We start from the raw sequence: 26,075 nt of genomic DNA, 5'->3' as shown, positions 1-26,075 counted from the left end.
CAAAAGATGAACTAATCACGAATATTCGGACTTTGGCCAAATTATCGTAACTACGATTCCTTAATGGTCGCGCAATGTTTGTTGCCAAAAATACCGATGTTGTTGACTTAAACTGGAAGATTCAAAGTCAAATTCCGGGAGACTTGCTCTCATTCAAATCGATCGATCGTCTTGACAATGAAGACGACGCCATGAATTATCCAGTGAAATTTCTAAATTCTCTGGACAGGTTTGGTATGCTACCGCATCATTTACGTCTCAAAGTTGTATCTGTCGTTATTATGTTCCGCAATCTGCGCTATAGAATACAAGGGGGCAGAATGCTTAATTCTAAGAATTCCTTTGAGTTCTAGCGATTTGCCATTTTTCACACGGCCAGATAAACGTGGCGTTCACACGATCTGGAAAACCATCTTTTCTGTACACCGAAACAGAACCAAAAAATGTTGTTTATCAAACTGTGTTACATTGAAAACAAAAGAAATGATAATATAACTTTCTTTTCATTTCAAAATACATAATTTCACGCAGGACAACGGCTGCGGGGCCAGCTTCTTCTTCCTAATTGGAGTAGACACTGCTTACGCGATTATAGCCGAGTTAACAACAGCGCGCCAGTCGTTTCTTCTTTTCGCTACGTGGCGCCAATTGGATATTCCAAGCGAAGCCAGGTCCTTCTCCACTTGGTCCTTCCAACGGAGTGGAGGTCTTCCTCTTCCTCTGCTTCCTCCGGCGGGTACTGCGTCGAATACTTTCAGAGCTGGAGTGCTTTCGTCCATCCGGACAACATGATCTAGCCAGCGTAGCCGCTGTCTTTTAATTCGCTGAACTATATCGATGTCGTCGTATATTTCGTACAGCTCATCGTTCCAACGAATGCGGTATTCGCCGTGGCTAACGCGCAAAGGACCATAAATCTTTCGCAGAACTTTTCTCTCGAAAACTCGCAACGTCGACTCATCAGTTGTTGACATCGTCCAAGACTCTGCACCATATAGCAAGACGGGAATTATGAGCGACTTATAGCGTTTGGTTTTTGTTTGTCGAGAGAGGACTTTGCTTCTCTATTGCCTACTCAGTCCGAAGTAACACCTGTTGGCAAGAGTTATTCTACGTTGGATTCCTAGGCTGACATTGTTGGTGGTGTTTACGCTGGTTCCAAGATAGACGAAGTTATCTACAACTTCAAAGTTATGACTGTCAACAGCGACGTGAGTGCCAAGTCGCGAGCGCGACGACTGTTTGTTTGATGACAGGAGATATTTCGTCTTGCCCTCGTTCACTGCCAGACCCATTTCTTTTGCTTCCTTGTCCTGGAGAAAGCAGAACTAACGGCGCGGGTGTTGAGGCCGATAATATCAATATCATCGGCATACGCCAGCAGCTGTACACTCTTATAGAAGATGGTACCTTCTCTATTTAGTTCTGCAGCTCGACTTATTTTCTCCAGCAGCAGGTTAAAGAAGTCGCACGATAGGGAGTCGCCTTTTCTGAAACCTCGTTTGGTATCGAACGGCTCGGAGAGGTCCTTCCCGATTCTGACGGAGCTTTTGGTGTTGCTCAACGTCAGCTTACACAGCCGTATTAGTTTTGCGGGGATACCAAATTCAGACATCGCGGCATAAAGGCAGCTCCTGTTCGTGCTGTCGAAAGCAGCTTTGAAATCGAAGAAGAGGTGGTGAGTGTCGATTCTCCTTTTACGGGTCTTTTCCAAGATTTGGCGCATGGTGAATATCTGGTCGGTTGTTGACTTGCCAGGTCTAAAGCCACACTGATAAGGTCCAATCAGTTTGTTGACGGTGGGCTTTAATCTTTCACACAATACGCTCGATAGAACCTTATATGCGATGTTGAGGAGGCTTATCCCACGGTAGTTGGCGCAGATTGTGGGGTCTCCTTTTTTATGGATTGGGCATACCACACTTAAATTCCAATCGATGGGCATGCTTTCGTCCGACCATATTTTACAAAGAAGCTGATGCATGCTCCTTATCAGTTCTTCGCCGCCGTGTTTGAATAGCTTGGCCGGCAATCCATCGGCCCCCGTCGCTTTGTTGTTCTTCAGGCGAGTAATTGCTCTCCGAACTTCTTCATGGTCGGGCAATGGAACGTCTGCTCTATTGTCATCGATTGGGGAATCGGGTTCGCCTTCTCCTGGCGTTGTGCGTTCACTACCATTCAGCAGGCTGGAGAAGTGGTCCCCCTATAATTTAAGTATGCTCTGGGCATCGATGACTAGATCACCTTTGGGGGTTCTACAAGAATATGCTCCGGTTTTGAAACCTTCTGTAAGCTGCCGTATTTTCTCGTAGAATTTTCGAGCATTACCCTGTCGGCCAGCTTATCAAGCTCTTCGTACTCACGCATTTCGGCCTCTTTCTTCTTCTGTCTGCAAATGCGTCTCGCTTCCCTCTTCAACTCTCGGTATCTATCCCATCCCGCACGTGTAGTGGTTGATCGTAACGTTGCTAGGTAGGCAGTCTGTTTTCTCTCCGCTGCGACACGGCACTTCTCGGCGTACCAACTGTTCTTTTGCACTTTCCGAAAACCAATGGTTTCGGTTGCAGCTGTACGTAAGGAGTTTGAAATGCCGTCCCACAGTTCCCTTATACCGAGTTGTTGGCAAGCCGAATAGAAAGTCATTCGGCTGTCTGTTGTGATTGCAGCTTCTCGACGTCGAACCTTCCTTGTGTTTGTTGGCGTGCGTTTTTTGCTGCACAGAGGCGACTGCGTATCTTAGCTGCAACGAGATAGTGGTCCAAGTCGATGTTAGGACCTCGGAGCGCACGCACATCTAAAACACTGGAGGCGTGTCTTCCGTCTATCACAACATGATCGATCTGGTTGGTAGTTTTTCGATCCGGAGACAGCAAGGTAGCTTGATGAATCTTCTTATGCTGGAATCTAGTACCACAGATAACCATATTTCGGGCCCCGGCGAAGTCAATCAGCCTCAACCCATTTAGGGATGTTTCGTCGTGGAGGCTGAATTTACCGACCGTAGTGCCAAAGATACCTTCTTTGCCCACCCTGGCGTTAAAGTCGCCAAGCACGATTTTGACATCGTGGCGGGGGCAGCCTTCATAAGTGCGCTCCAAGCACTCATAAAAGGCATCTTTGGTCACATCGTCCTTCTCTTCCATCGAGGCGTGGGCGCAAATCAGCGATATGTTGAAGAACCTCGCTTTAATGCGGATTGTGGCTAGACGTTCATTCACAGCAGTGAATGATAGTACTCGGCGACGGAGTCTCTCTCCCACCACGAATCCTACACCAAACTTGCGCTCCTTTATATGGCCACTGTAGTAAATGTCACAAAGACCTACTCGTCTCTGTCCTTGTCCCGTCCATCGCATTTCTTGGACGGCGGTGATGTCAGCCTTTGTCTTTACGAGGACATCAACCAGCTGGGCAGCGGCACCTTCCCAATTAAGGGACCGGACATTCCAGGTGCATGCCCTCAATTCGAAGTCCTTATTTCGTTTGCCATGGTCGTCATCAAAAGGGGGGTCTCTCATCCGAGGCTGGTTGTAGCTCTTCACTGGGGGTGTTTTTTACGTGGCGGGTCCCAAACCCAGCGCACAACCCTTGTAGGGAATGTTTCGCCTTCTCACTTTAGCTCGCCTTCGAACGGATGTTCTTAGGCTACCCAAAGGATACTTGGTCAAAGACCGGAAGTAGTGAGCTGCTTGAGACATGTGTAAAAGAATCGTTTCTGGCCACTCCCAAGTGAATGGCGATCAGAGAACTTTCCTCACTTGCGTGAACTTCTACACATGACTCCATCCTCCAGCTAGTATACTAGAAAAATTGTGAGTATTTTACATGATATAAAACATTTTATAATATTTAAATATTATTCAATTAATTTGACAAATTTATTTCTTAAAAAATATTTTTAGATTTATAAAGTCGCTTGATGCAACACCGGCCATCTTGACAGCATCATGATCCTTCAACTTCGACAGGCAGCGGGGCGAGCTTGTGAAAAGGGCGCTTAATGGTGCCTGCCTTGGTTGCCACGTCTGCCACTCGTACCTTTCCTAGTGCCCTCTGCTGCGGTGGCTTGTTGTTTTCGTGGACGAGGACGAGATCGCCGGGCTGCAGGTTGCGTTTCGGGTGCAGCCATTGACACTTGTGCCAGTGGTAAAGCTCGGAGGGAGCACCCTATTAGTAGGTGTGCTGGAGTCAATGCTTCGCCGTCGTTGGGATCCTGGCTCAACGGCGCGAGGGGCCGCGAGTTGAGGATGGTCTCCACTTCGGCCAGCAGTGTTCCCAGTTCTTCGGTGGTGAGCAGCACGTGGCCAATTGTGCGCACGGCGAGGTGTTTGGCGGATTTCACTGCCGCCTCCCATAATCCGCTGAAGTGCGGCGCCCTCGGTGGTATAAAGGCGAATCTGAACTCTTCTTCGGCTGCGAATGCCATTAATTCCGGAGACTGGGACAGAAACGCCTCTATGAGTTCGCGCAACTTGCGATCGGCGCCGACGAAGTTGGTTGCGTTGTCACTGTATATCGTCTGTGGCATTCCTCGGCGACCAATGAACCTTTTTAGGGCCAGAATAAAGGAATTAGTTGGTAAGTCAGAAACTAGTTCTAAGTGGACTGCTTTTGACGTGAAACAAACGAAAAGTGTGATATAGGTTTTTACGGTTGGTCGACCGCGTATTTTTAATGTAGAATAAATTGGACCACAAAAATCTACGCCACATATGTATAAGAAAGGGTCGTAGCGCTCGAAGTCTTTCAACTAGCAAGTTTCCCATTATTTGGGTTTACAACTTCGGCTTATAATGAAAGCAGTGTGTATAGTTTCTTACGGTTCTACTGCATGCTTCTTCATTAATCAGCCATATGCGTTCCCGAAGAAGCGCAACCAACGCTTTTGCCCCTGCGTGGGGATTTCGAAAGTGCAGGAACCGCAAATAATTGATAACGAAGTGCGAATTTTTGTTTAGAAATAATGGGAATTTGGCATCGTATGGGAGAGGTGCATTTAAAAGGCGAAGCCCTACTCGGATTAATTTGAATGATGGATTGAGTTTTATCAAGTTTGTGGGTAGCGTGGTGCCCTTCGTCAGTTTTTGAATTTCACTCGCGAATTCCGAATGTTGGATCACCTGAACAATTTTCAAAAAACTCAAGTGTAATTCGTCAGATGTCAGGTCCCTCCCTCCGTAAGCATTTTTGGTCGTCTAATCCACCGTAATAGATAGGCAACCACACGAAGCAATTTTTGATGAGAAGAGAATTTTTCGATAAAGTTCAATAATGTATTCTCTTTCACATTTATAGCTAGTGTGAAAGTATTTTTCTTCTTCTCTACTTCATCGTCTGGGGAGAGCTGGAAGTTAGTGTTAATTGGCCATAAAGCGGGGTCTTCTAGGAGGAACTGTGGACCGCCAAACCATATTGAATTATTCAATTCATCCACGTTGCAACCCCGAGACACTTGAACCGCAGGATTTTGTTTTGTTGGCACTTGTCGCCAATTTATATTGTCAGTCAGTTCTTGGATTTCAGACATTATATTTGCAACAAAGATGTGTAATGAAGATGGATGCGTTTTTACCCAATGCAATACGATTTCAGAGTATGTCCAAAATGTAATTTTTTCGAATCGTCGATTTAACATTGGCGCCATTCGTGACCATAAAGAGACTTGGAATTCAGCGGAGCCACTCTAGACCTTGCAGTAAGCGTACATTTGACACCACTAGCAGATTGGCTTCATATGTATATGCAGCATCCGTACGCTCTTATTGAAGCGTCGGAGAAGCCATGTATTTGGCAGATAGCACTCGATTTAGATTAACGTACCGAGGAATACTAATTGATGACAGCTGCAGTAGGTTGGCTTTGAAATTCTGCCAGCATATGGTATTAAGGCGCAATGAAATCGACTCATCCCAATTTAGTTTTTGGATCCAAAGCTCTTGCAATAAGAGTTTTGCTTTGGTAACTAGTGGGGCTAATAATCCAAGGTGATCGAAAAGGCGAGCAGAGACTGACACTATGTTTCGTTTAGTAGCTCGCAGATCATTAAAATTTGCATCCAAAACAAATCGAAACAAATCCTCTTTCGGCAACCAATGGATTCCTAATATTTTAGTTGAGTTTTTGTCATTGAAGCTTAATGACTTTTCAGTACAATTACTGTCGAAAAATTTAGGGTGGTTCGAAAAACACTTCAATAAGGCGAATCCGGCCGAGTTTAATATTTAAATACCTCACTTCTTATAAGATCTAGAGACTTAAAATTTTCAGATCCTGTTAATAAGTCATCAACATAAAAGCCTCTTTTAATGGCCAAAGAACCGAGTTGCAAGAAATGGTGCAGGCGCAGTGCCGTAAGTGACGGTGTTAAGTCGAAAAATCTGAATTTGCTCTGAGGGATGCTCTCTCCACACAATGAGCTGACAGTTTCTGTCTTCTTCATGTATGATTATTAGGTGGTACATTTTAGTAATGTCTGCCGTTAAAGCGTACTTTTGTAAACGAAAACGAAGAAGAGTTGAGTACAATTCTTCTTGGTTGCTTGGGCCTACTATCAAAAGTTCATTTAATGAAATTTGAGAAGAAGTACGACTCGACTCCTAATTTTGTTATTGTGCTTTCGGGCCTCAAAACACACTGATGCGGAAAGAAATAGTGTGGTTCACTCGGGATCTTATTATTTGTTGGGCTCATGTGACCCAGCACTTTATACTCATTCATGAAGTCCAGATACATTTTACGATGTTCTGGATCTTTCAATTTTTCCTCTCCATGGCCTGAAATCGTCGAACTGCGATTTCATAGGAGTGACCGAATAACTTACGGTCAGCCTTAAAGGGCATTCTGACTTGAAGCCTTCCTGAAGGTAATACTTTAGTTGTATTGACGAAAAATTGTTCACACTCATTTTGTTCAGGTGTGAATTTGTTGCCAATTGTTTCTGAAGGAAGTTCCTCCAGAGTCCAGAATTTTCGGACTACTGAATCTATTGACGTTAATGAGTCTTCTGTTGGGCATAATGTGTTATTTACTTCGCGAGGAGGACTAAGACTGCTGACATATTTGCCAGACAAAATCCATCCCAAAAGAGTTCTCTGAGCGTTGGTTGATTAGGGCCACTTTTAATTTGACCAACCGCTAACAAATCGAAAAAGGTTTCTGCTCCTAATAACATATCGATCTTTTAAAATTTTTAGAATTCTGGAGCCGCCAATTTAATATTGTGCGGAAATTTCCAACCATTAATATTAATGGTATGGCCTGGATGATTAGGCGAAATACATCGCATAATCCAGAATTCCGCTGAAAATTCATAATTATTTACGCCCGACTTAACAAATGCGCTTAATTTGGCTCCGACTTTTGTACTTGAATTTCGAATCCCTATAATATTTAAAGTCCTGTTTTGGCGTCGAATCCGCAGTTTTTGGGCCAAATCCTCCGTCGTGAAGTTGAATTGACTTCCTGAGTCCAGCAAGGCTCTTGCGTGCAGGTACTCTCCACAGCTTGATTTCACAAGAATAACTGCTGTTGCCAACATTACCCGATCAGGCACACTTATGGTATGTATTGCTGTTTGCGGATGAGGTTCAGCAGCGAAGGATACAGGATACTGGTGCAGTAATGTGTGGTGAGACCGATTATACACGAGTAAAGAAACTTGAGTTGCAGTTTCTTGATTATTACTTTATTGAATAATAATATAAAATTGAAATACATGGCTTTTATACAAAGATTTTGCTTAGCTCACTCATTCATAAATTTTAACGTAAACATCAAAATAATTTCGAAGTTCAACCACTTTTAATTTGTTTGTAATCAATAAAATAATGGCAACAACAATGTTACAAGATATGTTGATTTGTAACATTGTTGTGGCAAAGAACAATAAGCAATAGAATGCGATATCAATTTCGACAAAGTTGCGACAAAGCAAATGTAAATAAAAAACAACAACTACTGTGGTCGTTTTGCGATATATTGCTTAATAATCATTTTATACATTAAAGAAGCTAATTGAACGGAATATCAAATTTCGTATTTAAAATAGCTTGCAGTGGATTGTACTGATACAATGGGTGGAGTCTCTGACGTAACTTCTCCCCCCTTTGTTTTAAGACTCTCGTGAGTTGAAGAATTTGTATTTGTAATATTAATGTTATGATTTCTTTTACCGTGAATGAGTGAGACAATAAGTACAATAATAATTATTAAAAATATAAAAAATGTTGATAAATATATGTAGTGTTGTTTCCTGATAAAGCTTAATTCGTTAACTTGTTCAATGTTTCCAAATTTTGATAATAACATATCATCGAACATTAATTTTTCATTTTGATTCTCTATGTCTTTAACATCATAAATATTTTGTATAGTTTGTTTGAAAATGTTATTTAATTTTTCCATACTCTATTTTCTATTTCAATTGAACACTTAATAAAGGATATTAGGTAATTTCCAGTTAGATTAAATATGTTTGTATTACATGTATTGTTTATCTGGTTGTTTTTAAAATTTTTTAACAATAATATACCATCATTAATTTCAATTACATCTGTTACATTGTTAAATATATATATACAATTATTTTTATATAAACAATTTTTCATTGGCACAAGTTTTTGTAAATCTTTATTTTCTTCATAAAGTAAGGTATTATTTTTATACTTTACGACTTTCAATGGTTCAAACATTAATTCTCTAATCTTGCTGTTTGTTAAGGGCATAATCATAGTAATCGGTAATTTTATTGTATGTCTTGGGATTCTTACAACAAATATGATGTTTTCATTACTTGTAATTAGTGTTCCCATTTTTATATTTTCTAATTTATTTATATCTATATTGTAATGATCAATTTCTCCATTTGTTAGAATGTTACTATGAAGTAATCCTATTCTGGAAGCTGCAATATTATCTTGAATATGTTCCACGTTATCTTGCAGAATTTTTAATTTAATTATAAGATCAGTTTTAAGAAATTGTATTTGTATTTCACTCATATCTTTTTTAATACCATTTACTTCTTTTGCTATAATTTTCCTATCATGTAAAATAATATTTCTTAATTTAGAGAAAGATTCATTGAAATGGGAATTTATTTTAATTTGTCTATTACGATTTTTTATTAACTGACGATTATTTGTCTCAATTACTTTTAAATGTTCTTCGATTTCCTTTCTATCCTCATCATCCATTGTTCCAAATAGCCATTTCTCCGCTGTGCCTATGAAATTAATTAGACCTCTTTTATATCTATGTGGTATTAATGTTTTTGCCTTTTTCCGTATGATTTCCAGTTGCATTTCTAGTGGTTTAGAATCTGCCTCAAGTCCTGACCGTTTTATATTTAGTTGTAGTTCGTTAATAATAGTTAATATTTCTTGAGGGTTAATTATATGTAGTATAGTATCATAATCATCTACAAAATCGATATTTTCAACCGTAATTTCAAAGTATCCAGATTGACTTCCAATTTTTTCAACGTTCATCAGACTGTTCGTCGTCAGGATGACCATTATTGCCAAATATCAACTTGATATTGATCTGCAAATTTTGTTATCCTCTTTATATTTATTGGATGTATATTATCGAGTTTCATTTTTCTGAATCTGGGTTGGTACTTGTGCCTAACTGCTTTATAATTCTTTACATATCCCTCCTCCTTATTATTAATAAAAACTTCCCTATTTTCGTTTAATTTCTGAATTCTATGAAGTTTTGCCTCTAACATTCTATTGTAGATTTTGTTTTAATCTTCTTTTCCTTCCATTACATCTATCGGCCGTGCTTTTGTAATAGAATGAATAGAGTTATTATACCATTCTATAGCTTGAAATACTTTTTCCTGTATGGACATTTGAGAATATTCTTTTTCTAAATTTCTTACTTTTTCGCTAATTGTGCTGTGTAATCTTTCTATATCAGCATTCCCCGTATGACTATTAGGTTTAGTAAAACTAATATCTATTTCTTTTTCCCTCAAAAAATTTTTCACATTTACTGAATTAAACTCATTATCCAAAATCATAAGTTTAGGTTTACCTCTTATCGCAATATATTGTCTTAACTTTTCAATAATTGTAATGCTATTTCTATCTTCTAGGTTAAAAGCAATTATATGTTTTGAAAATCTATCTATAGCTGTGAGGAAACTATGATTTTTATTAATATAAGTATCAATGTGTATTAATTCATTTACTTCTTTTGGAGCTTCGGTCAATTGAAATTTTGGCTTCAATGGATTTCTTTCATATTTTGCCCTATTACTTGTGTCACAATTATTAATATGTATATTTTTGAATAATAACTTTCAATTTTGGAAAGTAAATTAATTTTTTAATCTCATCACAACACCCATTACTTCCATTGTGACCTGTTTCATATTTATGATAATTATGTATTTGATTTAGGGTTTCATCTTAACCATATCCTTTGCTCGAAAACTACATTTAACAAATTTTACATTTTCTCTTTGACTATAAGATTCTAAGATTTTCATTTGTAATCGATTATAGTCATGGTCATTCAGATCTGAGTAGATTCCTACTTTACCCGATTTGATATGTCTTCTCAAAATATCTGGCACTAATTCATTTTCCAAATCTTTTAGAGTTATATATGTCACCTTATTGCCAAATTTTGTTTCGAATTCAGTTATCTTTGAGTTCGTAAAAATAACTTGGGTTTTAAAACGGTTAACCACTGTTTCGAGTATGGGTATAAGATCATTAAAGTTATCATGTTGTGAACGTATGGTACCAATATCATTTTCATATTTATTATTATCCAAAGATTCTTCAAAATTGTTTTCAATAATTTCTTGATTCTCAATTGCATTTATTTTACGCGGCTAAAAAAATTGCCCACTTTATTATCTTTACCTTGGATATATTGTATGCTCATATTATATTCTCCTAACTTTATCATCCATCTTTGTAATCTTTGGTTCACACCATTACATTGTGTTTTTGCATGAAGCCATTTGAGTGGTTGGTGGTCAGTTTGTAAGTCAAATTGTACACCATATAGATATGGGCGAAAATAATTCACGGCCCATACAATGGCTAAAAGTTCTTTTTCCATGGCATAACACACAGGGTGATTGTGGGGAGGCAAAAAAATCGCCCATTGCTCGATGAAAATCATATTCTAGGGATCAAAATAAGAAACTTTGCCGAAGGAACCATACCTCTGAAACGAATTCTGATGTCCCCCAATTTGGGTCGAACTTTTGGGTAGGGGCAAATTTTGAAATATAATTGAAATTACCATTTCATTCTTATTACCTCTGGAAGTGAGGAGAACTAAAGCAATAACCACTATGGTATTTCAGAAAAAATAATAAGTGAAGTGACCATTCCAAATCAAAAAGTTTACAATGAATCCACCATCCTCTACACCGCGAGATGAAGCAACTACATCAACAACTATCGAAAACCCAATGAGTCATATACCCAAGCATAATGGTACTGTTTTTGGTGTGTCTACTGATTTGACTGATCTTAATTTACCAACCCATCTGGATATCTTGAGATATTATTTTTACTTAAGCGAACGTGCTAAAACAGAACAAAAAAAGTTTTCCCATAAATCATTCACTATTCAAGTACAAGATAAGTTGATTGGAATTTGGGAAAAACTTGGTATGGAAATAATGCTGAAAAAAAGTGTATGTAATAAATTGAATAAATTGCTTGACAAGTATCAAGAGCAAATCAAGAGAAGAAACAACACCCAACAATTTACAGAGTATGTAAAATCTCTGGAAACAATTTTTTACATTGGAACATGTAAATGCGATTTGAAGGCAGCTCCATGTACATACGGCTGGGTTCCCGAACGCCTCAAAGAGTTCATGCACGATTAACATAATCAGAGAAGACTAATGAATGCATTCATGATGGAAACTGAAGAGCAAGGAGCAACGTCTATGTCATCAATGCCAACATACCAAGATCCCGATGATTCAACATACGCACCGCCACCGGTTCAAGAAGAAAGGATAGAAGCACAAGTTCACAATACACAGAGAGATACGATTGTTTTAACTTTGCCTTGGTATGTGACAGATTTGGTGTGCCTGACAGAGTAGCATCAGCATTGGGAACCGCTCTTTTGCAAGATTTCAAAATTAAAGATAAGCATGGGAAACCTCTCATCATGGATAAATCGAAAGTTCGCAGAGAAAAAGAGAAATGCAGACAAGAAGTGCTTCGCAAACGGTTAGATGATACCAATTTGTTAGCGTTTTCATTCGATGGCAGAAAAGATGATACTTTAACGATAGACAAAATTGATGAGAAGTATCATACTAGGATGGTAAAAGAACCTCATCTTGTTATTTTGAGAGAACCCAATTCTGAATTGATTGGTTACGTAAGACTGGAACATGAAACCGCTGAATACAAAACAACCAAATTAAATGTTTTTTTCAACGATAAAAATATATCACTGGATACATTAATTGGAATATGCACTGACGGTGAGCCAACAAACACTGGCCCACACGGTGGAATTATACGACGATTCGAATTGCTGTTAAAAAGACCATTGCATTGGTTTGTTTGCCTTCTACACTTCAACGAATTTCCGTTTCGGCATTTGTTTGAAGCTTTGGATAAATCAACCAGCACTGGACCCAGATCGGCAACCGGAAAACTGAGCCGTCAAACCGAAACTTGTGAAACTCTTCCGGTTATTGTATCACTCATTTATTATAATTGTCAACCATTTTTAATTATTTTATTATTATATATTTTTAGGTGGTGGACGGCTTCCAGAAAGTTGAGTTGCAAAATATGCCCCCTGCTCCAGAAAAAAAAAGAATTTTCCACCGATTCGAAGTACTTATACGACATGGCCCATGCAATTTCTAGCGGCGTGGTTCCGGTGGATCTGGCTAACATCAAACCAGGGAAAATTGTACATTCTCGGTGGTTCACCAAGGCCGCTAGATTATTGCGATTATATGTGACAACGGAAAATCCAGATGCAAATTTAAGAATTCTGGTTGAATTAATAATTAAATGTTAGTGCCAATGTACTTCAATATCAAGTATTACAGCTCTGTCGCGTACGGCAGTGCATTATTTTTCAAGTTCATTGGTTGGTCACGATTTCTAGAACCTCGTTTACATAAAATTGTCAATCAAGTAATTAAAGATAATTCATATTATGCGCATTCGGAAAATATCTTGTCATCAATGTTGTTTGATGATAGGAAAGAAAAGCGCGACTGTGCCATCAAGAAAATTCTACGCTTATCGAACCGATGTTGACGAGCCAATGGAACTTAGAGTTTATAAAAAACCAGATATAAACTTTAATTGCACAAGTTATACGGAAATGATCAATTTGAATGATATAAATATCGTATTTGAACCACCATTCACGCGGAGCATTCCGTACGATACATTGAAAGACTATTTAAGTCAAGATGATCCACCCCTAGTTATAGCCTACCTTTAGGTTTTGCAAAATAATTAGGCATGAAAATCCGTAACATTACTGTGTATGCAAATTAGTTTTGAGTGAAGTGCGGAACACATAGAGCGCGACAGACTGCAAACTACATCTGTCAAATATTAAAATACAGACGTTCTTATGGACACTGTTATTTTGACAGCTGCACGACTACACGACTGTAGGCCGACAGTTGTCGTTTCCTCTAACTTGAATATTTCCTATATTTGCCGACGGCAGTAGGACGACAGTAGAGTTTTCTTAATACTTATCTGTACTTAAATAAAAACTAATCAGCGAAATTTGAGAGAAAAATCAGGACAACCTACACCTACATAAAATTAAGCACAATTTTTTTGCAAATTGTATCGATTCTACATTATCCGAAGGAACTTCGTTCCTACCTGGTGTCCCACGCCACCACATTTCTTTTTCATTTTTTTAGTTTCTTTTCTATAACTCACTTAAATTAATTTTTTCATTTACATATGTTCTGACTAAATAAATTTCTTAAGAGAAAATATAGATATTATTATAAATAAATAAATAAAAATGAAGAAAAAACATAGCCATTTAGCTGATTTTTTCATGTAAAGGCCAAAAATGGCGATTTTTTGAAATGATTGTATAGGAAACCCCCCAGGGGAGTTCCAAGGGGTGTGCCACTGGCATGGGTGGATTGGCCGTCCAAAGTTAGTGGGGGTCGGTCATACATTTGGACTCGATTGGAGCACTCTAAATGGGTCAACTAGGGATTTTTCAAAATTTGCCCCTACCCAAATTCTTCTTAATTGGCGTAGACACCGCTTACGCGATTATAGCCGAGTTAACAACAGCGCGCCAGTCGTTTCTTCTTTTCGCTACGTGGCGCCAATTGGATATTCCAAGCGTAGCCAGGTCCTTCTCCACCTGGTCCTTCCAACGGAGTGGAGGTCTTCCTCTTCCTCTGCTTCCCCCGGCGGGTACAGCGTTGAATACTTTCAGAGCTGGAGTGTTTCCGTCCATTCGGACAACATGATCTAGCCAGCGTAGCCGCTGTCTTTTAATTCGGTGAACTATGTCAATGTCATCATATATCTCGTACAGCTCATCGTTCCATCGAATGCGATATTCGCTGTGGCCAACGCGCAAAGGACCATAAATCTTTCGCAGAACTTTTCTCTCGAAAACTCGCAACATCGACTCATCAGTTGTTGACATCGTCCAAGCCTCTGCACCATATAGCAGGACGGGAATTATGAGTGACTTATAGAGTTTTGTTTTTGTTTGTCGAGAGAGGACTTTGCTTCTCAATTTCCTACTCAGTCCGAAGTAACACCTGTTGGCAAGAGTTATCCTGCGTTGGATTTCTGGGCTGACGTTGTTGGTGGTGTTTACGCTGGTTCCAAGATAGACGAAATTATCTACGGCTTCAAAGTTATGACTGTCAACAGTGACGTGAGTTCCAAGTCGCGAGTGCGACGACTGTTTGTTTGATGACAGGAGATATTTCGTTTTGCCCTCGTTCACTGCCAGACCCATTTGTTTTGCTTCCTTGTCCAGTCTGGAGAAAGCAGAACTAACGGCGCGGGTGTTAAGGCCGATGATATCAATATCATCGTCATCCGCCAGCAGCTGTACACTCTTATAAAAGATGGTACCTTCTCTATTAAGCTCTGCAGCTCGAACAATTTTCTCCAGAAGCAGGTTGAAAAAGTCACACGATAGGGAATCGTCTTGTCTGAAACCTCGTTTGGTATCGAACGGCTCGGAGAGGTCCTTCCCGATTCTGACGGAGCTTTTGGTGTTGCTCAACGTCAGCTTACACAGCCGTATCAGTTTTACGGGGATACCAAATTCAGACATCGCGGCATAAAGGCAGCTCCTTTTCGTGCTGTCGAAAGCAGCTTTGAAATCGACGAAGAGGTGGTGTGTGTCGATTCTTCTTTCACGGGTATTTTCCAAGATTTGGCGCATGGTGAATATCTGGTCGGTTGTTGATTTACCAGGTCTGAAGTCACACTGATAAGGTCCAATCAGTTTGTTGACGGTGGGCTTTAACCTTTCACACAATACGCTCGATAGAACCTTATATGCGATGTTGAGGGGGCTTATCCCACGGTAGTTGGCGCAGATTGTGGGGTCTCCTTTTTTATGGATTGGGCATAGCACACTTAAATTCCATTCGGTGGGCATGCTTTGGTCCGACCATATTTTACAAAGAAGCTGATGCATGCTCCTTATCAGTTCTTCGCCGCCGTGTTTGAATAGCTTGGCCGGCAATCCGTCGGCCCCTGCCGCTTTGTTGATCTTCAGGCGGCCAATTGCTATTCGAACTTCTTTATGGTCGGGTAATGGAACGTCTGCTCCATCGTCATCGATTGGGGAATCGGGTTCTCCTTCTCCTGGTGTTGTGCGTTCACTGCCATTCAGCAGGCTGGAGAAGTGTTCCCTCCATAATTTAAGTATGCTCTGGGCATCAGTGACTAAATCACCTTTGGGGGTTCTACAAGAGTATGCTCCGGTCTTGAAATCTTCTGTAAGCCGCCGCATTTTTTCGTAGAATTTTCGAGCATTACCCCTGTCGACCAGCTTATCAAGCTCTTCGTACTCACGCATTTCGGCCTCTTTCTTCTTCTGTCTACAAATGCGTCTCGCTTCCCTTTTCAACTCTCGGTATCTATCCCATCCCGCACGTGTAGTGGTCGATCGTAACGTTGCGAGGTAGGCAGTCTGTTTTCTCTCCGCTGCGACACGGCACTCCTCGTCGTACCAGCTATTCTTTTGCACTTTCCGAGAACCAATGGTTTCGGTTGCAGCTGTACGTGAGGAGTTTGAAATGCCGTCCCACAGTTCCCTTATACCGAGTTGTTGACGAGTGTTCTCAAAGAGCAGGAGTGCAAGCCGAATAGAAAATCATTCGGCTGTCTGTTGTGATTGCAGCTTTTCGACGTCGAACCTTCCTTGTGTTTGGTGGCGCGCGTTTTTTGCTGCACAGAGGCGGGTGCGAATCTTAGCTGCAACAAGATAGTGGTCCGAGTCGATGTTAGGACCTCGGAGCGCACGCACATCTAAAACACTGGAGACGTGTCTTCCGTCTATCACAACATGATCGATCTGGTTGGTAGTTTTTCGATCCGGAGACAGCCAGGTAGCTGATGAATCTTCTTATGCTGGAATCTAGTACTACAGATAACCATATTTCGGGCCCCGGCAAAGTCAATCAGCCTCAACCCATTTAGGGATGTTTCGTCGTGGAGGCTGAATTTACCGACCGTAGTGCCAAATATACTTTCTTTGCCCACCCTGGCGTTAAAGTCGCCAAGCACGATTTTGACATCGTGGCGGGGGCAGCCTTCATAAGCGCGCTCCAAGCACTCATAGAAGGCATCTTTGGTCACATCGTCCTTCTCTTCCGTCGGGGCGTGGGCGCAGATTAGCGATCCTCATTAAATTTAGGTTTGTGATTATTTCCTTTTCCACTATTATTTCGTTTCGTAACGACTTAAGTTTATTTGGGTGTTTTAATATTATTCGGTTACATGACTTCAACTTATTACTATTCATAAGTGAAATCGATGAACCTGTGTCGATTAGACATTTAATTATTTCATTGTTAATTGTTAGCAATACTATGGGTAAATTTTCCGACCTGATTCCAAGTGAAAATTTACTTCCTCATTGTAATTGGTGTCCATTGGTTCTGGGCGGGAATATGATTGATTCGTACGAACACTTGCTCGAACTGTATTTTGACCATACAAATTATTATTATTATTTTGTCTAAAAGACTGCCCGAAATTCCGTGTTTGTCCTGAATTTTTTGCATAATTTTCCTGCTTTTGAGGATAATTTTGTCGTTGTTGGATTTGCCTATTATTAGAACTAGAAAATTTTTGAGCTTGGTGCAGATGTTGCCTAAAATATCTTAGCGATGTCATACTAGAATTATGAATATTTTCGGGAAGTAATCCCTCAGCTTAGAAAATAGAGAATGCTTCTCTGATACTTGTTGCATTTTGATTTAACACTACCGATGCTAAGTTTGCTTCTACATTGCTTAAAAAGCCCTTAACACAACTTTTTCATTATTTTGTGGCTTAAACTCTATTGGTTTATTTTGATCATATTCATATTTTTCATTAAGTTTTGACAAAATATCTCTTAATGTGATAAAATATTGTCTAAGACTATAATTTCTTACCAAAAATACCTTCTGGTATAGAGAATGATAAGACTCTTTAATTCCAAAATTTGCAACCAGTGTTTGTTTAATTTGCTCCCATGACATATTCTCACCAATAGTCCTCATTATGTCTAAAGCTGGTCCTTAAATTTTGTTAACAATTACCCTTGCGAAGATATAGTTCCTTGCATTTTGATCCTGTACAAGGGGCAAAAGTGTGTCTACCTCTCTGATGAATGACGATAATGAGATTGTTCCATCGCCTCTGAACTCATTTATACGTTGTGCATCCTTCAAAAGTTCTTGTACTGTTGGTTGATACTCCATGGTATTTGATTTTTTTCTTTTTTTTGCTTAATTTCAGTGATTATTATAGGTGAAGAAACTTCTCTGTTTTAATTATAACTATTTTTTTTTCATCAATATCACTTTTCCTTCTAGAATGTATTAATATAAAGTTTATGAATCTTTTACTTTCACTTAACCGTAAATGTCATTATTTTAAATAGTGGGTATATAGTTTTGTAAATTATATTTAGGGAGTTCACAAGTCGTACTATTTGTGGTATTTGGTCTATTGCCTATTAAATTATGATAGTTGTAAAACGAATCTTGTGAGCGCCCTGTACTATTTAATGCACTATTGCATGCGCTATTTCTGCAATTAATCAGCTGATTCAAACAAAACAGAAAAAATTTATAAAAATTAAAATGCCTAGAAGAAGTGAAAAGAGCAAATTAATAGCTGCAATTTGCGAAAAATACTTACAAGACATACTCATGTTGGAATTAAGTAAGTTGTCCATTATTTCCTCCAAAAATTTTTTGCAAATGTAATTCTTTTAGGTGATGACGATGAGCAGGAAGAAGTGGATGAACAATTTAGAGTGAATATGCTTATATTATTGAACAATCGCCGAAGTGCTCACGTAGGAGTTCCTAAGTCGAACCATTGGGAGCGGAATGTATTAAAGCATTTTGACGAAAACAGATTTTGCCAAATGATGCGCTTAAACCAAACAGAATTTGCTTACCTTCTAAATTTAATAAAAGATGATGATGTGTTTCGAAATGATTATAACGCAGCACAACTTTCGATCGATACACAACTTAAGATCGTCCTTTTTCGATTAGGATCATCAGGTGAAGGACTTTCGGTTCGTAAATTGGCATCCTTGTTTGGTATAGGAGATGGCGGTACCATTCAGATCGTAACCAGGCGAGTTTTTAATGCTATTATTAACTTGAAACAAAGGTTTTTATACTGGCCCGATGAAAGGGAGCGATTAAAGCTTATTGCAGCAACAGAAAAGGAAATGCCTGGGTGTGTTGGATACATTGATGGGTCTGAAATTAAGTTGGCCAAAGCACCTGTGAGGAATCACGAAATATTTTATTCCCGTAAGCGCCAATATTCTGTAAAAATTCAAGTTATTTGTGATCATCGGCTACGCATAAGACAACTTACACTTGGTTACCCAGGAAGTGTTCATGATGCGAAAATGTTCTCGGGATGTTTGCTCTCAAAACATCCCAATAGATTTTTGTCAACCTCGCAATGGATAGCTGGAGATAGTGCATATCCATTAAAGTCATTTTTAGTAACCCCGTTTCGGCAAAATAGTACAGAATATAGCAGAGAAGAAAGAGAAAATTTCAATAAATACTTTTCCAAATACCGCGTACGTATTGAAAATTGTTTTGGGGCCTTGAAAGAAAAATTTTCAGGTCTAAAAGAACTCAAGTTCAGATTGCACACTATCCAAAACAAGAGAGAGTGTAATGAGTGGATAATGGTCTGTTGTATTTTGCACAACATTTTTATAAATTTCAACAACGAATATCATGAAAGCAGCGTGGAACCCAGTGTGAATTTATTACCATCAACAAACCTTAGACATAGTCTACCGAACTTTATTCAAAACCATCCTATTGTTTAACGTTTTTACTTATATAAATATTCATTGAAATAAAAAAATTAACTTTACCTACTAGTATTACCCTCTACTTTACCTGTACAGAATTCGGTATGACGCTATGCTTTCAAATGTTACAAAAAACGATTAATTTCACTAAATCAGACAAATTTTATTTCATTTAAATTGTTTGGTTAGATATATATATGTATATATATATATAGATATACACATACGTACTTTTGTCGGATTGTTTGTTTTCTTTTGTTTTTTAGCTTTTATAGAAAAGTAAACAAATATTTATTTTATAAATTACAGCATTTATATATTTTATAAAATCGTATATATGTAAGTGTTCGTCATATCTAAAACACCAAAATTCAATGTAATACTGTTTGGAACTTACGTTTACTAATTTATTTTCAATATTTTTTTATAAAAGTATAGCTCATTCTATAATATAAATTACACAATTAAATATTTGTGAATTTCGTAAAAAGCTTGAAACTTTTATTTGTATGGTTTATATTATAGAATGAGCTATACTTTTATAAAAAATTATTACATTAAATTTTGTTGTTTTAGATATGACGAACACCTTATATAATTAAAATGTTTACATATTTAAACTCCGGACTATCGCAGCGTTATTACAGAGCTTTCGGTTGTTTCTTAAAACTATTTTCTGGCACTTCAGGCGTAACATTAATTAATTGAATGTATAAATAAAAATATAAGTTAACGAAATTCATTTTTTAATTTAAACAAAATCAAATTCAATATATTAAATTAAACTCTATTACAGTGGCGAGCACAAATGAGTATATGTATAGTGATTTTTCTTACAATATTCGCAATGCTTTTCATGACAAATTTTTCAAACGAATTAGTTCAAAAAGCATATAAATCAAAATTTCAAACATTTTACAACATTTATAAAAATCCAACAAACTCCCATATGAACTTTTAAGAAATTTTCGAGTAAGTTACAAATTTTATTTTAGATTATTATGCCAAGTTTCAAGTGCCTTAAAATTTCCGTTGATTTCAGATCATTTTTTGCTGACGGATTTGTAACTTACTCAAAAATTTTTTAAAAGTTCATATGGGAGTTTGTTGGATTTTTATAAATGTTGTAAAATGTTTGAAATTTTGATTTATATGCTTTTTGAACTAATTCGTTTAAAAAATTTATGAAAAAATTTATCATGAAAAGCATTGCGAATATTGTAAGAAAAATCACTATATGTACATATACTCATTTGTGCTCGCCACTATATTACCTTAAATCATTTAAGTTACGTTAAAATAATTGTTTATATTTAAGCTTAAGCTCTTCCATAGCTAATCGCTCTTTCATTTCGAGCTCAAGAACTTTCAGCTTTTCTTCGCTTTTAAAATTCCTTTCTTTCAAATCAAAATTCTTTTCTTTTAACACCAATTATCTTTCCCTTATAACTAACTCCCTGTCTCTTGCTGCCAATTCTGCTTCTAGTTTTTCTTTCTTGAAACTAATGACTTCGGCTTGGAGTTTCATTATTTCCGAAACCCCCGTTCTGCTGTATATGCCCTTACGGCTCGTACTTGGCGTACAACTAATTTCGGCAGAACTTTCGTTACCATTTAAATGTAACACACAATCCTTGCCTTGGCCTTGGAGCTCTCCGGTTCTTCAATCGGTACTGCTATCTGAGTTTCTACAGCACCTTCAAAATCCAAATACTCAGCGGCATCGTAATCGTATCTTCGATTGCGGCACATTCACTAACTCTGCTCCCAAAAATGTCTTCGAGCTCGTAAAAAAAAGTGCACATTTTTAGTAGAGTACCTTAAATAAAATATAGGTTATTCAAATAAATTGGCAACTGAAACATCTAAAATACCCACTTTTAATAGTTTCGCCACTCATGCTACCTGCTCCCGTCGAGCCTTCCCATGTCTTCGCTTTGTTGTAGCTCACTCTCATGTTCCGCACTTTAGAACGCACAAGCTTCCACTCCATGGTTAGATTTTTTGCCATGCAGAACTGCTTATAGTAAGCTTGAGCGGACGGCTTATGTTAAATATATGTTTTATTAAATTTAATATTTCAAGAAATAAAAACAAACCTCAAGTTGCCGATTTTCCAACAGAAACTCAATTAGAGACTTCTCTTCTGCTGCCGCCCATTTACGGGTTGGGTTGCAACGGATACGCTTGGCTTTGACCTAAAATTAAAAAACGTTATTTAGTAATACATGTTTACATATATTTCTTCTAATTCAAGAATACTTACGTCATTATCTCGGGGTGATTCCATTTTTGTTTTTAATTATTTTAACTAATAGCCTGCAGACAAATTAACAAAATCAGAATGTAAATAGAAACAGCTGATCGAATAGCATCCACAAATAGCAAGGCAAACATACCTTTCAGAGTTGTATTGTGATATTAAAATTTTACTTGCGAAACAAAAACAAAACTTTTACAACTGTTGTATTACAATAGCGCAATAGACCAAATACGACAAATAGTACGTCTTGTGAAATCCCTAATTGAGTTTTTGTTTGAAATATCACTTTTTTAAAAAAATGATAAACGATTCGATTTCAATAATTCTTAAGAATTATTTCGCGACCGACTGCGCCAGTAAAGAAACTTGAGTTATGGTTTCTTGATTATTACTTTATTGAATAATAATATAAAATTGAAATACATGGCTTTTATACAAAGATTTTGCTTAGCTCACTCATTCATAAATTTTAACGTAAACATCAAAATAATTTCGGAGTTCAACCACTTTTAATTTGTTTGTAATCAATAAAATAATGGCAACAACAATGTTACAAGATATGTTGATTTGTAACATTGTTGTGGCAAAGAACAATAAGCAATAGAATGCGATATCAATTTCGACAAAGTTGCGACAAAGCAAATGTAAATAAAAATTAACAACTACTGTGGTCGTTTTGCGATATATTGCTTAATAATCATTTTATACATTAAAGAAGCTAATTGAACGGAATATCAAATTTCGTATTTAAAATAGCTTGCAGTGGATTGTACTGATACAATGGGTGGAGTCTCTGACGTAACTCACGCGACATCGATCCGCTCTGCATTTGGATCCCTTACGTAACCAATTTATGCATAAGGGCACCGATTTGACAAACTCAAATTTCTGTTGAGTAGAAATAGTTTTAAAAGTGGGGCAAGCTGTTAAATAGTTGTCCTTCGATTTACACTGCTGGCATGTCGGCTGCTTTGTATTCGCTGCAACTAAAGCGGACTTCGTTCCATTCATGTGAGGCTGCTTCACGTGGTTCGTGCTGGCTGCTGCTATGGGTCTCGTCCTCGAAGATGATTCGCCTTCAGCTGATAGGTGCTGGTACCGCCTATTTAAGGTAGCTTCACAATCCTTCCACAATGGTAGCTTGTCGCAATCCAGCTGTTCTTCCCACTTTGACCGGGAGTGGCCAGAAATGATTCTTTTACACATGGCTCAAGCAGCTCACTACTTCCGGTCTTTGACCAAGTATCCTCTGGGTAGCCTAAGAACATCCGTTCGAAGGCGAAACATACCCTACATAGGGTTGTGCGCTGGGTTTGGGACCCGCCACGTAAAAATCAGTACCAATGAAAAAGAAAAAACAGCCTCGGATGAGAGACCCCGCTTTTGATGACGACCATGGCAAACGAAATAAGAACTACGATTTGTGGGCATACACCTGGAATGTTCGGACCCTTAATTGGGAAGATGCCGCTGCACAGCTGGTTGATGTCCTCGCAAAAATAAAGGCTGACATCACCGCTGTCCAAGAAATGCGATGGACGGGACAAGGACAGAGACGAGTAGATCCTTGTGACATTTACTGTAGTGGCCATATAAAGGAGCGCAAGTTTGGTGTGGTCACTCCGGGGAACGTCTAGCCACAATCCGCATCAAAGCGAGGTTCTTCAACATATCGCTGATTTGCGCCCACGCCCCGACGGAAGAGAAGGACCAAAGATACCTTCTATGAGCGCTTGGAGCGCGCTTATGAGAGCTGCCCCCGCCACGATTTCAAAATGGTGCTTGGCGACTTTAACGCCAGGGTGGGCAAGGAAGGTATCTTTGGCACAACAGTTGGTAAATTCAGACTGCACGAGGAAATATCCCCAAATGGGTTGCGGCTAAAGGACTTCGCCGGAGCCCGAAATATGGTTATCTGTAATACTTCAATTTAGCATGGAAAAATTTATGAAGCTACCTGGCTGTCTCCGGATCGAAAAACTACCATCCAGATCGATCATGTTGTGATAGACGGAAGACACGTCATACACTGCGAAATATGGTTATCTGTGGTACTAGATTCCAGCATAAGAAGATTCATCAATCCACCTGGCTGTCTCCGGATCGAAAAACTACCAACCAGATGATTGACGGAAGACACGTCTCCAGTGTTTTAGATGTGCGCGCGCTCCGAGGTCCTAACATCGACTCGGATTACTATCTTGTTGCAGCCAAGATTCGCACCCGCCTCTATGCAGCAAAAAGCGCACGTCAACAAACACAAAGAAGGTTAGACGTCGAGAAGCTGCAATCGCAACAGACAGCCGAACGATTTGCTACTCGGCTTGCACTCCTGCTCTCTGAGAGCACTCGTCAACAACTCGGTATAAGGGAACTGTGGGACGGCATTTCAAATTCCTTAGGTACAGCTGCAACCGAAACCATTGGTTTTCGGAAAGTGCAAAAGAACAGCTGGTACGACGAGGAATGCCGGGTCGCAGCGGAGAGAAAACAGACTGCTTACCTCGCAACGTTACGATCGACCACAACACCTGCGGGATGGGATAGATACCGAGAGTTGAAAAGGGAAGCGAGACGCATTTGGAGACAGAAAAAAAAGAGGCTGAAATGCGTGAGTACTAATTGGCGTAGACACCGCTTACGCGATTATAGGCGGGTTAACAACAGCGCGCCAGTCGTTTCTTCTTTTCGCTACGTGGCGCCAATTGGATATTCCAAGCGAAGCCACGTCCTTCTCCACTTGGTCCTTCCAACGGAGTGGAGGTCTTCCTCTTCCTCTGCTTCCCCCGGCGGGTACACTCTTAAAGAAGATGGTACCTTCTCTATTTAGTTCTGCAGCTCGAATTATTTTCTCCAGCAGCAGGTTGAAGAAGTCGCATGATAGGGAGTCGCCTTGTCTGAAACCTCGTTTGGTATCGAACGGCTCGGAGAGATCCTTCCCGATCTTGACGGAGCTTTTCGTGTTCCTCAACGTCAGTTTACACAGCCGTATTAGTTTTGCGGAGATACCAAATTCAGACATCGCGACATAAAGGCAGCTCCTTTTCGTGCTGTCGAAAGCAGCTTTGAAATCGACGAAGAGTTGGTATGTGTCGATTCTCCTTTCTCGGGTCTTTTCCAAGATTTGGCGCATGGTGAATATCTGGTCGGTTGTTGATTTGCCAGGTCTTAAGCCACACTGATAAGGTCCAATCAGTTTGTTGACGGTGGGCTTTAATCTTTCACACAATACGCTCGATAGAACCTTATATGCGATGTTGAGGAGGCTTATCCCACGGTAGTTGGCGCAGATTGTGGGGTCTCCTGTTTGTGGATTGGGCATAGCACACTTAAATTCCAATCGTTTGGCATGCTTTCGTCCGACCATATTTTACAAAGAAGCTGATGCATGTTGCTAGGTAGGCAGTCTGTTTTCTCTCCGCTGCGGCACGGCACTTCTCGTCGTACCAGCTGTTCTTTTGCACTTTCCGAAAACCAATCGTTTCGGTTGCAGCTGTACGTAAGGAGTTTGAAATGCCGTCCCACAGTTCCCTTATACCGAGTTGTTGACGAGTGTTCTCAAAGAGCAGGAGTGCAAGCCGAATAGAAAATCATTCGGCTGTCTGTTGTGATTGCAGCTTTTCGACGTCGAACCTTCCTTGTGTTTGTTGGTGTGCGTTTTTTGCTTCACAGAGGCGGGTGCGAATCTTGGCTGCAACAAGATAGTGGACCGTGTCGATGTTAGGACCTCGGAGCGTACGCACGTCTAGAACACTGGAGACGTGTCTTCCGTCTATCACAACATGATCGATCTGGTTGGTGGCTTTTCGATCCGGAGACAACCAGGTAGCTTGATGTATCTTCTTGTGCTGGAATCTAGTACCACAGATAACCATATTTCGGGCCCCGGCGAAGTCGATCAACCTCAACCCATTTGGGGATGTTTCGTCGTGGAGGCTGAATTTACCGACCGTAGTGCCAAAGATACCTTCTTTGCTCACCCTGGCGTTAAAGTCGCCAAGCACGATTTCGACATCGTGGCGGGGGCAGCTCTCATAAGCGCGCTCCAAGCGCTCATAGAATGCATCTTTGGTCACATCGTCCTTCTCTTCCGTCGGGGCGTGAGCGCAAATAAGCGCTATGTTGAAGAACATCGCTTTGATGCGGATTGTGGCTAAACGTTCATTCACCGGAGTGCTTTGGTAACTAGTGGGGCTAATAATCCAAGAGGATCGAAAAGGCGTGCAGAAACTATCAATATGTTTCCTTTAGTAGCTCTAAG

At 39.4% G+C, this 26,075-nt stretch overlaps 2 protein-coding genes across 2 annotated transcripts; one reads left to right on the top strand and one right to left on the bottom strand.

Moving 5' to 3' along the window:
• The first annotated feature begins 18,166 nt into the window (after nucleotides 1-18,166).
• On the top strand, nucleotides 18,167-19,613 carry LOC126765064 (uncharacterized). The gene is made up of 2 exons (XM_050482671.1): nucleotides 18,167-18,419; nucleotides 18,473-19,613. The coding sequence occupies exons 1-2, from the start codon at nucleotides 18,338-18,340 to the stop codon at nucleotides 19,564-19,566; spliced, it is 1,176 nt and encodes a 391-aa protein (XP_050338628.1). The 5' UTR covers nucleotides 18,167-18,337; the 3' UTR covers nucleotides 19,567-19,613.
• A 450-nt stretch (nucleotides 19,614-20,063) lies between these two features.
• Nucleotides 20,064-23,554, bottom strand: LOC126765102 (uncharacterized). The gene is made up of 4 exons (XM_050482718.1): nucleotides 21,818-23,554; nucleotides 21,651-21,749; nucleotides 21,430-21,595; nucleotides 20,064-21,370 (listed from the first exon to the last, which is right to left on the bottom strand). Exons 1-4 carry the CDS (start codon nucleotides 21,839-21,841, stop codon nucleotides 21,240-21,242), a joined length of 420 nt encoding a protein of 139 aa, XP_050338675.1. The 5' UTR covers nucleotides 21,842-23,554; the 3' UTR covers nucleotides 20,064-21,239.
• Nucleotides 23,555-26,075: the final 2,521 nt, after the last annotated feature.

This window comes from Bactrocera neohumeralis, unplaced genomic scaffold (genome assembly GCF_024586455.1).
Source record: "Bactrocera neohumeralis isolate Rockhampton unplaced genomic scaffold, APGP_CSIRO_Bneo_wtdbg2-racon-allhic-juicebox.fasta_v2 cluster10, whole genome shotgun sequence".
Taxonomy (NCBI): Eukaryota; Metazoa; Arthropoda; class Insecta; order Diptera; family Tephritidae; genus Bactrocera; species Bactrocera neohumeralis.
Note: the sequence above shows the minus strand (reverse complement) of the source record. Positions and strands in the feature narration are given on the sequence as shown.

What these genes read in the sequence shown, in the direction of transcription:
- LOC126765064 (XM_050482671.1), top strand. Translation starts at nt 18,338, where the DNA reads ATGCCTAGAAGAAGTGAAAAGAGCAAATTAATAGCTGCAATTTGCGAA. An exon ending in CATACTCATGTTGGAATTAA is followed by an intron (nt 18,420 to 18,472) that starts GTAAGTTGTCCA and finishes TAATTCTTTTAG; the next exon opens with GTGATGACGATGAGCAGGAA.
- LOC126765102 (XM_050482718.1), bottom strand. Translation starts at nt 21,841, where the DNA reads ATGGAATCACCCCGAGATAATGAC. An exon ending in AATCACCCCGAGATAATGAC is followed by an intron (nt 21,750 to 21,817) that starts GTAAGTATTCTT and finishes TTTTAATTTTAG; the next exon opens with GTCAAAGCCAAGCGTATCCG. An exon ending in TGGAAAATCGGCAACTTGAG is followed by an intron (nt 21,596 to 21,650) that starts GTTTGTTTTTAT and finishes ATTTAACATAAG; the next exon opens with CCGTCCGCTCAAGCTTACTA.